At 46.1% G+C, this 14376-nt stretch overlaps 1 protein-coding gene and 2 long non-coding RNA genes across 10 annotated transcripts in view; 2 read left to right on the top strand and 1 right to left on the bottom strand.

Moving 5' to 3' along the window:
* Positions 1-14376, top strand: part of AK4 (adenylate kinase 4) — a 62492-nt gene that overhangs the window by 46103 nt on the left and 2013 nt on the right. For all 8 annotated transcript variants that reach the window (XM_040627192.1, XM_040627197.1, XM_040627191.1 and 5 more), the window contains 2 exons: positions 10745-10917; positions 13960-14078. In XM_040627192.1, coding sequence (XP_040483126.1) covers positions 10745-10917; positions 13960-14078 — 292 coding nt within the window. The remainder of the gene's footprint in view (positions 1-10744; positions 10918-13959; positions 14079-14376) is intronic.
* Positions 1704-3851, top strand: LOC103663049. The gene is made up of 3 exons (XR_568651.1): positions 1704-2465; positions 3447-3549; positions 3676-3851. It is a non-coding gene; the product is annotated as an uncharacterized LOC103663049 (long non-coding RNA).
* LOC103663052 overlaps positions 12006-14376 on the bottom strand; it is a 41039-nt gene continuing 38668 nt past the window's right edge. Inside the window, exon 5 of the long non-coding RNA XR_568654.2 lies at positions 12006-12706. This is a non-coding gene — a long non-coding RNA (uncharacterized LOC103663052). The remainder of the gene's footprint in view (positions 12707-14376) is intronic.

Here is a 14376-nt window from a genome sequence, read left to right as displayed (position 1 = left end):
GCAGAAGCAACCATGTTGGCCCTCGATCTTAATGGACATAGGAGGGGGGCCTGGTGTTCTGTGGCCTTTTCACAAGCTGCCAGTCCCTGGCGGATGTTGGAAGTTGCCCTTCAAAACTGCTGTTTTATTTTCATCACGCGGAGAGGGCTTGCTTTTCTGCCTGAGAATGTGGTGGTGGACTCTGGCTCTGCGCCCTTCCTTTGGAGTAAAGGCACTCTGAATTAGAAAAACAGAAGTGTCCTAGTTCCCTCTTCCCTTGTTGCTGGGGCACCTCCTGCTTCGGCTGCCCTCCCTCAGGCTCTTGGCATGGCTCAGAGGAGCAGGTGCCAAGGCCCAGTGGCCAGCTCTGCTGGGAACATACCATGTCAGGGATTTAGTGACATCTTGCTGCACATGGTGAATCTTTTTTTGGGGGGGGGGTGTCTAAAAAATAACGTGTAGGCACCAAAATTAGTGATACATAACATGATGAATTTGGGGAGAAATTTACATAGAATTTCAGCTTTCACCATGGATTGGTTCTTTGATTCAATAGGACATAGCAGCTTTTCTAGGCTGGGTTAAGGCTGAGGGAGAGGGGTAGCTTAGTATGGTAGCATGAGGTAGGTTTTCTGTACTCCTGGTGAGAAGCGTGTGATGAGCAGTCTCGTGTAGTTAAAGGGGGGAAGGAAAACTGTGCTTAAGGGGGTTCTTTATTTTACTTTACTGATTGGGTTTTCTGGTTTCCTCAGCAAGTAGTGGGATCTCGTCACTTGGGTTATCTAAGGGAGCTGGAATTCTGCTTTAGTCATTTAGAAAACATGGGGCGCCTGGGTAGCGCAGTCGTTAAAGCGTCTGCCTTCGGCTCAGGGCGTGATCCCGGCATTCCGGGATCGAGTCCCACATCGGGCTCCTCCGCTAGGAGCCTGCTTCTTCCTCTCTCACTCGCCTGCTGTGTTCCCTCTCTCTCTGGCTGTCTCTCTGTCACATAAATAAATAAAATCTTTAAAAAAAAAAAAAAAGAAAAGAAAACATGTCTTTGAGGATTAATTTTAGTAAAAATAAAAGCATACCAAAAATTTATTGCAGCTCTCTCTCAGTTGAAGAATTATTCATGCTGCCACCTGTTGACAGAATTGGAGTGTGCATCTGGTCCTCTCGTTCAGTGATCCCTGCCCACCAGGAATACCACATCCACATGGAATCTGACTGTTTCCGGGGCACTTCAGGAATAAACACAGCTCCAGCCCTCAGAAGGCTCGTAATTTTTAATAGGGGCCACAAGCAAGCACATTCAAAGATGAACACGGACCCACAGCTAGAGGGGCAAATTCTCTTGGGCCCACCAATTGTAACCGTAGCTTGCCCAGTCTAACTCACTTAGAAGGAATGTACCCAAATACGTTATATATGCCATCTAAGTGTATCATGGTGAGAATGGCTAGTCTTACTTACATGCAGATTTTCGGGGCGCCTGGGTGGCTCAGTTGGTTAAGCATCTGACTCTTGATTTCTGCTCAGGTCGCGACCTCAGGGTTGTGAAATTGAGCCCCGCATTCAATCTCTCTCTCCTCTATCTGCTCCCCACCCCCTGCCCACGTGCTTTTTCTCTTAAAAAAAAAAAAAAAGATGCAGATTTTTCCATTACAAGATTTCCATGGATCATGCTTTAAGTTCCATACATCTGCTGGTTGTTTCCTTTCAGATCCCAGTATCCTCGCAATCTGAGGTATCAAGGAGTTGAATCTCATATCATGAGTAGATCTTTAGAAGAGAGGGCGAATCAGTGGGTATCAGATGTTAACTAAATGTATTACAGAGCAAAATACCCACATTTTCCCTCACCAAAGTCAAAATGAACATCTCATGCCCTGGTACATTTTTGGTTGATAATCAGTTTCCACTAGTCTTCATATTGTGCTCCTCTGACAATGTGTTCATTGAAAAACTATGTGTGGCTGGATAATGACACTCTGCTGAAAATGGTTTAATGTGCTGGTCAGACTGCACCTTATCTGACAGTCTATTCTTGGCAGCTGATGGATGTGAGAATTACATCTGAATTACTTTGATTTGCTCGGCCTAACTTGAGACACTGATGTAAATCACTTTGAAGGATGCTGCCGTTTAGGACGCCATTTCATACTGTGTGCCCCGAAGCCCTAAGTTAGGATCTGTAGGCGGAAGCGTACTTGTATTTTGAGAGTCTTGTGGACAGATCACCACTGCTCCTCTCTTCCTGGAGCCGTTGCCTTATGCCTGACCAGGGTGACAGAGCCCCTCTCCAAGACCTGTGAACCCCCAGGCCTGTGACTCTGCACCCCAAACTTCAGTGAGGGCCCCAGCCCATGGCCAGGGACTTCGTGTGGCCTTTGTGACACCTTCAGAGACGAAGACAGCACACCTGCCCTGGAAATTACACTATTTGAAGCTTGTCACTTCCAACCGTACCTTTCAGTCTGTGATGCTTGGTTATTAAGGGAAAGGTAAGTCATCCCTCAGTGTCCTTTTTTTCTTCTTTATCCTCTTTTCTTTCTCTCTCACTGAATTTCCCTCTTCCTTCCCCCTAGTTCTTCACTTTTCCACGGCACCCTCCGGGATCCTTTTTGCTTATAATCCTCCCCACCTTCCTCTGTATACTTTCTCTGACTCCTTGCAGAATACTCTCTCTACCTTATGCCTTGAAGAAAACCTGGGTCTCCCCTTGGGATGCGACCTTCTTGTCTCTCCTTTTATGGAGGAGACTTGTTCTCCCATGGGAACGGAGTGTGTTGGGTGATGGTGGTGGTACCAGTCTGTCTCCCCACTGCTACTTCCATCCTTGTATAAAAGCTCAAACTTGTCTTTATCCTTTGTGTCTTTCTTGTTATCAAACTTGCTGTCTGTCCTTTCACCTCCAGTCCCACATCACATTTTCCCCCAGTGTTGGCTTTTGGCCCCCTTTGCCACTCCTCCCCCCAGCTGTTTATACCGCGTGCCAGCCACTGTGCTGGGATTTACATACACTAATTGCTTATTCCTACAACTTTCTGAGTTGGACATTACCATGTTCATTTTATAGGTGCAGAGAGGTGGGTCACCAGGGTGAGTAGGTGGCGTAACTGCAGGGCAGACCCAGGTCGTTTGTCTCTGGAGCCTATATTCCTCTCTGCTAAGCTGTTTTTTCCCTAGTGGGCTTCAAGTCATGTGCAGCTTAGATGCCCAGCAGTGGGCAGTCGCTTACATGATGGTGCATCCAAACCCTGGAGTAGTCTGCAGTCCTCAGGGAGAGTGCGAGAGCGGTATGTACTGTATGGGAAGAAACCTCCCAGATACAGTAAAAGAAAAAAGCCAGGAGCCACACATTTGTTTCGTGTATGTGTGGTGAGAATCCGGTGTGGCCGCGCCTTCGGCACCGGGCCAAGCCGTGCCCCTGACGCCGCGCAGGGTTTTGATTTCTCGAGCCGTCTCGTACACATTTCTCCTAGACTGCGGTGTTCTGCGTGGAAGGAAGACAGCATCGAGGGGCACGTGGAGTGCGATTCTGGGAGTCGGCACATGGCTCCAGTCCAGGTTCCTTGGTTCTTCCAGGTGTGGTTTTGGGCAAGTCACTTCACTTCTCTGAACCTCAGTTTTTGTAACTTTAAAATGGGAATGATACCCACCTGGTGAGATTCTTGGGACGTTTCAGGTGATATTTATTTACTCGTTCAACAGGTATTTATTCAGCATCTCTAAGTGGCAGGCACTGTTCAAGGCACTAAGGATATAGCAGGAAACGACTATAAAGGGTCTGCCCTCATTTAGCTAACGTTCTGGTGGGAATAGAAACACAAAGAAAATCATGTACAGGAAATGACGTTGACATCTACGAAGAGGAAAAGAACAGAAGGCAGGGTAAGGAGGGGTGCCCGGGTGGGCTGGAGGGGAGGCGCGTTTGAACAGGACGGTTAGAGAAGCGCTCACCGACGGGGCGCACTGTGAGCCAGACTTGGAGGAGCCGCGGGCACAGACATCCCGGAGGCAAGAGTGGGTCAGGCCGAGGGACCGTGAACTAAGTGTTCAAGGTGGGAACGGACCCGCCGGTACGAGAACAGCGAGGACGTCAGCGTGGCCGGCGCACAGCGATGGACAGGGACGTGCGGCGAGCGAGGTGACAGGAGCAAGAGTGGGTCTTTCAGGTCCCTGCGGAGTTTGGCTTTCCTTCGGAGTAAATGGACCTGGCCCACCGGGCTGTGGTGTTGAGGGTGCTGCCAGGACGCGCCGCTCTTTTGGTTGAAGCGAGGTGGATGGAGTGACGTTGAGGATTCTTGTGTAATGCTCTTTTGTACCCGTGGAAGGCCGCAGGGTGGAGTGAGCACTTGGAGACCGGACGCCGGAGTCCTGTGCCCGCTCCCCATCTGTTACGCCGCGCGTGCTTCTCCCTGCGCCGCACACCTCGCGGGGTGGGTGGAAGAGTAAGAGATCCAGAAGTGTCTGTAACGCGTTGTAAACGGTAGACGAACGGTAGCTGTGTTTGGGGAGTGACCGTTGGGACGTGGACTGAGAAGCCGTCGCGTCCAGCTTCTCCCCAGGCACAGTTGCCTCGTCTGGGACCGTTTCCCAGAAGGAGGTGCCCGCCTGATGGGAAAGACTGCACGGCTGTCCCCTCTCTTGCCTTGGGTTCTGTGGTACAGGTAGCAGCCTGTGTGCGGGTAGGTGCTCAGACCTTACCTCTGGCTGCTGCCTCCAGCTGCACCTGCACCGTCAGCGGCCTAAGGCTGAGCCTCCGTGCTGAATTGACCAGTCCGTGTAACTCCGAGTAAAGCTCATCGTGGTAAGCGTTGAACTAGATCAGGAAAGTCGACTTCCGGAGCTTTGCTGTTGAACATGAGGCAGGCGATGACGGGGGCAAACGGGGGCAAAGAGGAGAGTGGGAGGCTTGTGGCAGAAGCTTGCCTGGGTCGAGCTTCCTTTTGAGTGGTGGGGACCAGAATGTGCAGTCTGTGTGGCTAATCCCTGGAAGGGCTGAGCTGCTGCCGTTGTGGCAGAGAGCAGAGCACCAGGGACTCCCCAAACAAGCAAATCTCAGAAAGGAATTAAACGGAGGCAAGTTGGGGGGTGGGGACCTTTCCTTCATGCTGCCTTGTGACTGCGTGGGGAACCAGCTGGGCTCCGAGGAGAGCTCTACGAAGAGCAGCAGCTGCCATTTACAGAGTGCTCACTGCGTGCCTAATGCTTCACATCTTAAACATTTTACAAAGATTGCCTCTTAATCCTCAAAATGGTCCCATGCAGTAGGCATTACCTTTCATTATGGGCTGAGTTGTGTCCCCCTTAAATTCCTCTCTTCCAGTCCTAGCCCCTAGTACACCTCACAGTTTGGCTCTTTTTTGGAGATAAGGTCACTGAAGAGGTAATTAAGTTAAATGAGGTCTTGAGGGTGGGCCCTAATGTAATGTGGGTACTGTAGTGTCTTTACAAGAAGAGAATTTGCATACAGACACCACAGGGGAAGAGCCTGTGGAAGACACAGGGAAGAGGCAGCCATCTGCAAGCCAAGGAGAGAGGCCTCAGAAGAGACCAGCCGTCCTGACACCTCGATCTCAGACTTCCAGCCTCCGGGACTATGAGAAACTCAATTTCTGTTGTTTAAGCCCCCTGTTCTGTGGTACCTTGTTGTGGCAGCCCTAGCAGATCAGTTCACCCTCGTTTTATGTCTGGGAAAGCTAAGGGCCAGAGAGATTACAAAGCTAGTGGAAGTTCTTGCATTTAAGGCTGGGTAGAGCAGGGATTGAGATCCGGTTGTGTCTGGTTCCAGAGCCTGTGCCCATAACTAACATGTTCCCCTGAGCCCTGAGGTTCCCGGCTTGCCGCTGCTTCTCCTCACTTTTGAAAACACCCGATTTTTTGACTGGGCCACTCTTCTCCCTGTCCTCCTGCACCTTCTCACCTGCCACAGCACCTTCTGTAGGTAAGACCCTGGCCAGGATGGCAGAAACAGGTGGCTTGAGACAGGGGCTTAGTGAATCTGGAAAGATGAGCCTCTGGGAATTCCCTTCCCAGTTCTCTTGCCGTGAAACTGAGGTAAAGAAGACTCTCTTCAAAGTGGTTTGTACCTGCTTGGAAGTGGGTTAAACCTTCCCCCAGTGGAATAGATACATAGTTCATACTGCACTTGCAGGATTGCTGTCGCTGAGAAGTTTGGTGGTTCTTAACCAGCCAGAGTCACCTGGATAGCTTTAAAAACCTAAGCCCTTCTCCTGCTCCTAGATGTTCCCTTCTAGGAAGAATGGTATGGAATCTGGGCAGCAGTGAGCTCTTTTCTCCCTCCCCGCCCCTTTCAAGTCTTCCCTGACAATGTTGATACGTCTCATCAGGTGGAGAACCTTGAAGTTGTGGAATGACTTATTTCTCTTGTTGGTACTTCTTCTAAACCATTAAAATGGTTGCATTCCAACAACATTAATATCTTAAAACATAACTCTTCCATTTTAGTTTTCATTGTAGGCTTCTGTATTTTCCTTGGTTCTTTTAACTTTAACCTGTTTTGAGGATGGGAGGATATGATGAGAGCCACTGTCTTAACAGACGACCTCTAAGCCACCAGAATTAATGATTCTCTGGTCATTAGCCGGTCTGAATGTGAGAGCCCCAAAGGTAGACACTACCCAACACTTGTGAAATCTGTTCCGGAGTTCAGCTGTTTTGTACACAGTTGCATTTTCCACCCATTCCTCCAGAGGGCTCCAGAGTTCAGAAACACTCGTGGGGTTGTCGAGTAGACTGGCTTCTACCCGTTGGACTAGAAAACGAGCCAGTAAGATTTGAGCTTTTATTTGTTGGAGGAACTGTTACATTCTCGTTCAGAGCTTCCTGTTCTTTCCTAGTGCTTTATTCACCTTTCAGCCTCTATCCAAAGGATCAAGAATGTGTTTTCTTGTCAGGGCAGTGGCTAGTGATGCTAGAACCCAAGGCCATGGCCTGAGGCTGGGAACTTGGGCCTTTGGAAGAGCGAACCCTTAAATTCTTTGCGCACACTTACTAGTAAAAGTGTTGACTACATCTTCAAAATATGGATATGTGTGAATTATGTGCACATACGATTTTGTTACTATATACCTTATAAAATGTACCCTCCAAAATAGAAGCTAAAAAGAATGAACAAAACAATGCAACAGAGGTTCTGTTTTCTTTCTGTACTCCAGTGAGGGTTTCTTTGGAAGCCACTGCTTTAGAAAATGGTTTCTCTTTAGAATAGCTTTTCTTTAGAAAGGGATTTAGGGGAAGAGCATAGAGATTGATCTTGGGGTTGTTTTGGCTGCAGGCATCTAACTCCAGTCGTCAATTTGAAGCCTTCGAGAAGAGTAGGTTATAGAGGCAAAAGGCAGGAGCTGGCAGTCTGAGAGAGTGCCTTTCTGTGGAAGGCTCACTGCCCTCACTTTGTTGGAATGTCAGCGTAGAATGTGCCAGGCACGGTATCGGAGGATAACAGAGGGAGTAAGGTGTGTTTTACTGTTTCAGGGAGCTCGTCTTCTAAAGCGGACTGTGGGGCACAGTGTAAGGGAAGTTAGGCTGAAGTTGATAATAGACTTAGCATAGGTCCCGGACTTGCCACCAACCTTCTCCACAGCGTCCCCAGTCTGACCTACAGTGAGCTGTTGGTGGGGAGGCGGGGGGAGGTGGAGAAAAGGACCTGGTTGAGGGTGTGTCTAGTATTCAGTAAGGAATTTGGTGGAAAAAATAAAGGAGGCATGGTTTTATCTGGACTCTTTGAAAACTCCTTGCCCATCGCCCAGCCTGTGCTGCGGTAGATTGAATTGAGTCTTCACCTGGGGCCAAATCTTGCTCCTTGGTGACCCAGGTAGTCACTTTATTATCTACCTGGTAGTTACCGTGTATTTGAAGCTCCAGGATACACCCAGCAGCTGTGAAGCCCCAATTCTAAAATTAAGTTTGTTTTTGAACTTAATCAAAAAAGAAGTTGCTTAATAAATTAATATGCAGGCAGTCAAGCCATTCCATAGTAGAAAGAAAAGGTGACATACTGAGTTTACAGGGCTTGACAGAGTCCTATAATTTCACAGAATTAGATTTGGAGTTTAAAGTAAGGCAACTGGTCAAATAAGTATGGCCACTGAATGGAAGATGGAAGACGATTACCCTAGTATTACACGTAAATGTTTGCTCACCGTGTGCCAGGCATTGCTGTCTTCCAAAGCTAAGGTCAGGTGTCCATAGTGTACTTGATCTTAGGCAGATAAAGTTTGACCTTTCACTTCCCTAAATGTCAAATAGTCGGAACTTGATCTAACAAATTATGTTGAGATTTGAAAAACATCTAGTTAGTCAGAGTTCTTTGTTGAAGGGCAGTATTTTTTTTTTCTTCATTCTGAAAGTACTATATGCTCAGTTTAAAAAAAAAAATGAGGAATTAGAAGAGTATAAAGGAATCACGCATCTTCCCACCACAAAGAAAACCACCATGAATATACTTCCTGCGTAATTTCCCAGCATGTGGGGGCCTTTTTTGTGAAGAGGGTGCTTAGCCAGAGAGTCACTATGGGAGGAAGGGGACAGTACAAGTGGGTGACTGGGTACAAGAGGCAGCACCTGGGCTGCGAGATTAGAAGTACCTCTTTTTCTGTTGAAGCCAGTCCCAGTGTGATGACCCCTAGCTGAAGACAGAGCATAAGCTGACCTGTAGCCTCCTAACCTGCAGCCTCTCCCATCCCCCCACTCCTGGGTGCGACACGGGTGACATTCTTCCAGGGGTCTCCCAACTGTCTTAGTGTTAATACCTTGCTAGAGGGGAAACAACCTTAACTTGACAACGGCAAGGCCTGTGGTATCTTGTAGGTGGGTCCTCTTCAGCATATGAGAGTTCTTTTGAAACCTCCCATTTCCTTACTCCCCCAACTCCCAGTGTATAATCACCACTCGCCCAGTGCAGCAGTTCTGCCTGCCCACGGGTCTGGTTCCCGTGCTTTAATAAACCACCATTTTGCACGAAAGACGTCTCAAGAATTCTTTCTTGGTCGTCGGCTCTGGACCTCACTCCACTGAATGTCACCTATATTCCAAAACCACATCAAATGCATGATGGGTCACGAGAGGACAGCATATAAGAATGTGAAAGCAGTTTTGTAGAGAGCAAAATGGAGTCTCTCACGTCAAGCAGAGGCCTGTGTCAAGTTAATGACGCAAGCAGGTAAGGTCCTGCAGCTAGGAGATGTCATGGAACCAATGTCAGCTGACGCCCCAGAACTGATAATAAGTAGAAGCAGAGGAGGTCTGCAGAGACCCCAAACCAACTAAATCCCTTTAAAGAGGGAAGGATTTGGGCAGCAAACTGTCAGACTCTGCAGACCTGAGCCCTCTGTCTGACCACTTACACTTAACAAAGGCAACTGCTGCGGAAGGCTCTGCCTGATGGATCTCCGAACAGAACTGAGATCCTTCCCTGCTTGAACATAAGCAGCAGTCAGTGCTGAGAGCTGACCCAGACCAGACTGAGGCCTTGTCTCAACTGCGCGCCCCCAGGCTGACTGTGTGTGTGGTCCCGTTAACTTTCTACACCCTTCTGTTAGCTTGTTTGTTGTATGGCTCGTCTTCTGTCCTGCTTTGTGCTGTGGAAGAAGCCAGGCTTCAGCACAGGGTGAATTGTCGTTGAGTTTGGGATCCTGAACCTGCTTTATTGTGATGTCATTTTGCTCTGTGACTGAATAAGGCTGGCATCATGGAAAGACACAGCTCGTGTGTGCGCCCTCATAGCGTGCTCGTGACCAGTTTCTTCTGGTGTTACCTGTAATGTTGGAGTGACCCTTTTGCCCATTGGGAACATGTGAGTACCTTGGGTTAAGCACATGGTAGCCACTGAACCGAGGTCTACCCTGCAAGATAAGCTTTTCTTCCTCTGCTTAAACTTGCGTTTTCTTTTCCTGTCATAACAGTAGCATTGAAACATGCCCCAGGTTTGATTCTCTCCATTCTTGGGTCTTCTTGGAAATAGATGACTTAATCTATATCCTTTCTGTAATAAACAGCATCACAAGTTAGATACTGTGGGGGCCATTGGATAATTTCCCTTCTTGGAGAAATTAGAAAATAAACTCCAAGGGAAACCTAGAACAAACTATGCTGAAAGCTGAGTCCCCTCCCCAATCCACTGCAGAGCAGTCCTTTTATCAAATACAATAAGAGCAAATTACTAGAAAAATTAAAAGAAAAACACAAATTCAAGCATAAATTTTAGATTCACTAGGCTTAAAATTACTGTGAAATTGCTATAAAATTCCTAAATGCATTTCCTCATTTCTGTAGTTACTGTGCTAGATTGCAGACCACATGTTGAGTTTTGTAAGATGTAGGGAATGGATAAAAATATAATCTGGGGGTAGCCTAAGAATAATATACTCATCAGCTGTTAGCGCTATAAAAGAACACAAATGTGATTTTATCCCTTTGCTTCTTTAACAGAAGAGGAAATGAGGGTGGTATAGCTTGCCTAAGGTTGCCTGAGTAGTTAAGAGCAAAGCGAGGACTAGTGATTTTTAGTTGAGCGCATGCTCTGCTTGGGTTATATGACTCCTTAATCTTTGAGTATCCTAGATGTTAAAGCTGGGTTATAAAGTAGCCTATTTTCTTCTAATTATAAATTTTTGGAGGTAGGCATAAATTCCTGATAAAAGCTGCTTTCTGGGTAGTAGATGTATAGATTTGATTATTCTGTCGATTGAAAATATTTCATTGACTTGTGGGAACTGGAAAGTGCTTGCATTTGATATGTTTTGTTTTTGGCATTTAGGTTTTCCTAGGACATTAGTTCAAGCTGAAGCCCTGGACAAAATCTGTGAGCTGGATCTAGTGATCACTTTGAATATTCCATTTGAAACACTCAAAGATCGTCTCAGCCGACGTTGGATTCACCCTCCTAGTGGAAGAGTATATAACCTGGACTTCAACCCACCTCATGTACATGTAAGAATATACCGAAGCATTTTTACAGGCTGATTCCAAGAAAGAGGCTAAACATTCAGTTGTAAAGTGTTGGAAGGATATGAATAGACTATTTAAAAAAGAGCAAATCTTCATGGCCAAAGGTATTTGGAATTCACTGGTGGTCAAGGAATGCAAATTAAAGTTTATCTGTTGCTGGTGGGGATCTGGAAAAAATGGTACTCTCATCTTTATTAGGCATATAAAGTATTAATAGTGTTTTTAAAAAGCAACATAGCAATGTACATTAACATTTTTAAATATGTGTATTTTATTCAACCCACCACTGGGAGTATAAGTTACGGAAATGAAAGCACTAGCAGGTAAGGTCATGTACCCGATGATGCTTATTTCAGTGTTGATTTTAGAGAAAAACAAAACAAAATCCGAAAACAAACGAGTGTTCATTTACAGGGGATGACTAAATGAGCTAGAGCAATATTATGTACTCAGTAGAAAGAATGACTTCGTGCTATCCCCTTTGGCCTGAAGCAGTATTTCCTCTAGGTATTGTTGAATATCAAAAGCAAATAGCACAATGATTCCATTTTTGTAAAACAGTGACCCTCCTCCTTTACATATTATCTGTTTGTGTGTATATGTGCTCTCCAGCTTCCTAAGAGCAGGGATAACTAACTGGTTAGGGCTGGGACTGAATAAAGACCTGGGGTCACAGTGGGTGGGGTCATGGGAGTGAAGGCAGTGCCGGTGTAAAGGGACTGGGAGGACTAGAGGAATAAACAGGTCCAAAAATAACATGTGTCTACATGAAGTAAACATATGTAAAGGTATATGTTTAAAGAACATTTTTGAATTAACAAATTCATTTAAAGAATTATTGTTCTTTCTGGTAAAGACAGGAATTAGTTCAATGTGATTCTTTTTTTTTTTTTTTAAGATTTATTTATTCATTTGACAGAAGATAGAGACAGCCAGCGAGAGAGGGAACACAAGCAGGGGGAGTGGGAGAGGAAGAAGCAGGCTTCCAGCGGAGGAGCCTGATGGTGGGGCTTGATCCCAGAACGCGGGGATCACGCCCTGAGCCGAAGGCAGACGCTTAACGACTGAGCCACCCAGGCGCCCCTAGTTCAATGTGATTCTTATCTCCAGTTATTGGGTGTTAGATAGAATTACTTGTAATCATCCGAATGTGGAAGGGGTGACAGTTGCATCTTACTGATTAATGTGCATGGAGTAGGTAGATCTGACTGTAGACAGAGTCAATGATGACTACAGAAAACCAATTTCAAGAGGGTAAGGATGCCTTTCCAGCTCCTGAGTGCCATAGATTCGGTAAAGTTCCAGTGAGTCTTTTTCACTTGGGCAAAGCCGTAGTCACCTGTTGAAGTCTCCTTTTTCAAATGTAATAAATACTTCTGGAATTCCTTTATTAGGTCCCTTCCTCCTTTCCCTCTCAAGAAGCTGGTATAGGGGAAAAAAACGGATGGAGAGGAAAAGAGGTTTCTGAATATGCACTAAAGTTCAACACAGACACTTCACATTTCAGCTGTGCCCAGACCTGCTGAAGCAAAGATTCTCATAAAGTTTGAGAACCTTTAACACTCAACTGCCTTCCAAAGACTGGGTATCCTAAAAGAACACCCACAGTTACAGTGCTGCCTCCAGAGACAGCAGCGAGAGTGCCACTGTGGCCAGGCTCTCCCCGAAGGAGGGATGCTGTCACCCTGGCATCATTCTGCTCTTTGTAGAAGCAGTTGTTGTATTTCCTGGTGCTCTGAGGTCCTGGAAATGACTTCTGAGTGGTGCAGCTCTAAGTAAAAGAAAGACGCGAGTAAAGGTGATGTACAGCCCTCTCCCACCCCCATCTCACCTGTTGTGTCAGGGTAACAACCATGGAATACACATGTGATGATTATGGGGCTTACCAATAAATCATAAGTGCAGATTATGTACCCAAGGCCCTGAGTTGTAATGGAATTTTAGTGTGTTTCAGATTTATAGCTGGTTTCCGATTATCCAGTTGAGTTGCCTGAGCCTTTTGGTTCTGCTCTAGCCTGCCTTTTGACAGATTTACTCCTTGCGACTATCTCCCCTGGTGGGTAATAGCCGTGGACATGGGACGCAAGATCCTCCTGTGTCCATGTTGCTATTTGTAAGTAGGTATGTTTCCCAAGCAGGTTAAAAAAATCAGGTTTTCTAAATTGCGGGTTTTTTTAGTTCTCAGAATGTTTGTTCTGATTGTCATAGGTATATAATCCACGCCTATTTTAATCTACCTTTAAGTAAGTCATACGATCTAATAAAATAACCTGAGTAAGATTAATCTCAGGAAAGAATGTGCAGGCTAGCAGAGGCAGGACTGAGGTACCTTCTCCTAGATCAGTGTCCTCCTAAGTAAACCAGTTGGTTCTTTGAGACATTTTCTTTTCTTTCTTTCTCTTTTCTTTTTTTTAAAAAGATTTTGTTTATTTTAGAGAAAGAGAGAAAACATGCAAGCGGGGGGAGGGGCAGAGGGAGAGAGAGGATCTCAAGCAGACTCCCTGTCCAGCACAGACAGTGACCTGGGGCTTGATCTCAGGACCCTAAGACCATGACCTGAGCCGAAATCAGGAGTCCGATGCTTGACCGACTGAGCCACTCAGGCGCCCCTAGACATTTTATTTTCCATATTAACTATTCAAACTTCAGAAAGCAAGGCAGTTTTAAAAATGTTTAGCGGGCCAGAGTGACATTGTCTAGAGGTAGGTTGTTTTTGGGGGAGGCAGCATGGAGTTCTAAACTGTAAATTGAAAGTATCATTTCTCTATAGCACTGAAACATGTATGGAAAGGTCTGAGAAGTTAATAAAGATTCCATGTCGGCTCTCACGAAATAAGGTTAACATGACTGTTAAAGAGTGTTATTTCTTTTTCATTTACTTTCACTGTTACCATTGTCACTCAGGCCTAATTCATCATGCGATGGGAGTCCAAGGTGAATACATGGATTTTGCACAGGAAAGTTTTTAATCTTTGGAATGGCCCAGGTGTTGGCCCTATTCACTGGTTTCTCTGGTATTTGTAGGGGTTTGATGACATCACGGGTGAACCGTTAGTCCAGCAGGAGGATGATAAACCCGAAGCCGTGGCTGCCAGGCTAAGACAGTACAAGGATGTGGCAAAGCCCGTCATTGAATTATACAAGTGAGTGTGCGTCAACATTTTCATGGCAGACGGTCAGTTAGCACTGTGTGGTGCCCAGCGGGAAGGACACTGGGCTGAGGTGGGGTTTCTTTAAGCTAGACAAACCCTCAAGGCCCAGGACCTCCCTGGGAGTCAGGTGAAATGCTGGGGCTGTTACGTGGGAGATACGGTTCAGTTCTTTTACGCTGAAATTCTTGTAATACAAGGACCGAAACCCGATCATCTCTTTCTGGTTGTAAAATTATGTCTAGGATCATTTTCATCTTTCTTTTCAAGGAGCTGAAATAATGGTTTATAT

This window comes from Ursus maritimus, unplaced genomic scaffold (assembly GCF_017311325.1).
Source record: "Ursus maritimus isolate PB19 unplaced genomic scaffold, ASM1731132v1 scaffold_12, whole genome shotgun sequence".
NCBI lineage: Eukaryota > Metazoa > Chordata > Mammalia > Carnivora > Ursidae > Ursus > Ursus maritimus.
This window is presented reverse-complemented; position numbering and strand designations above follow the sequence as displayed.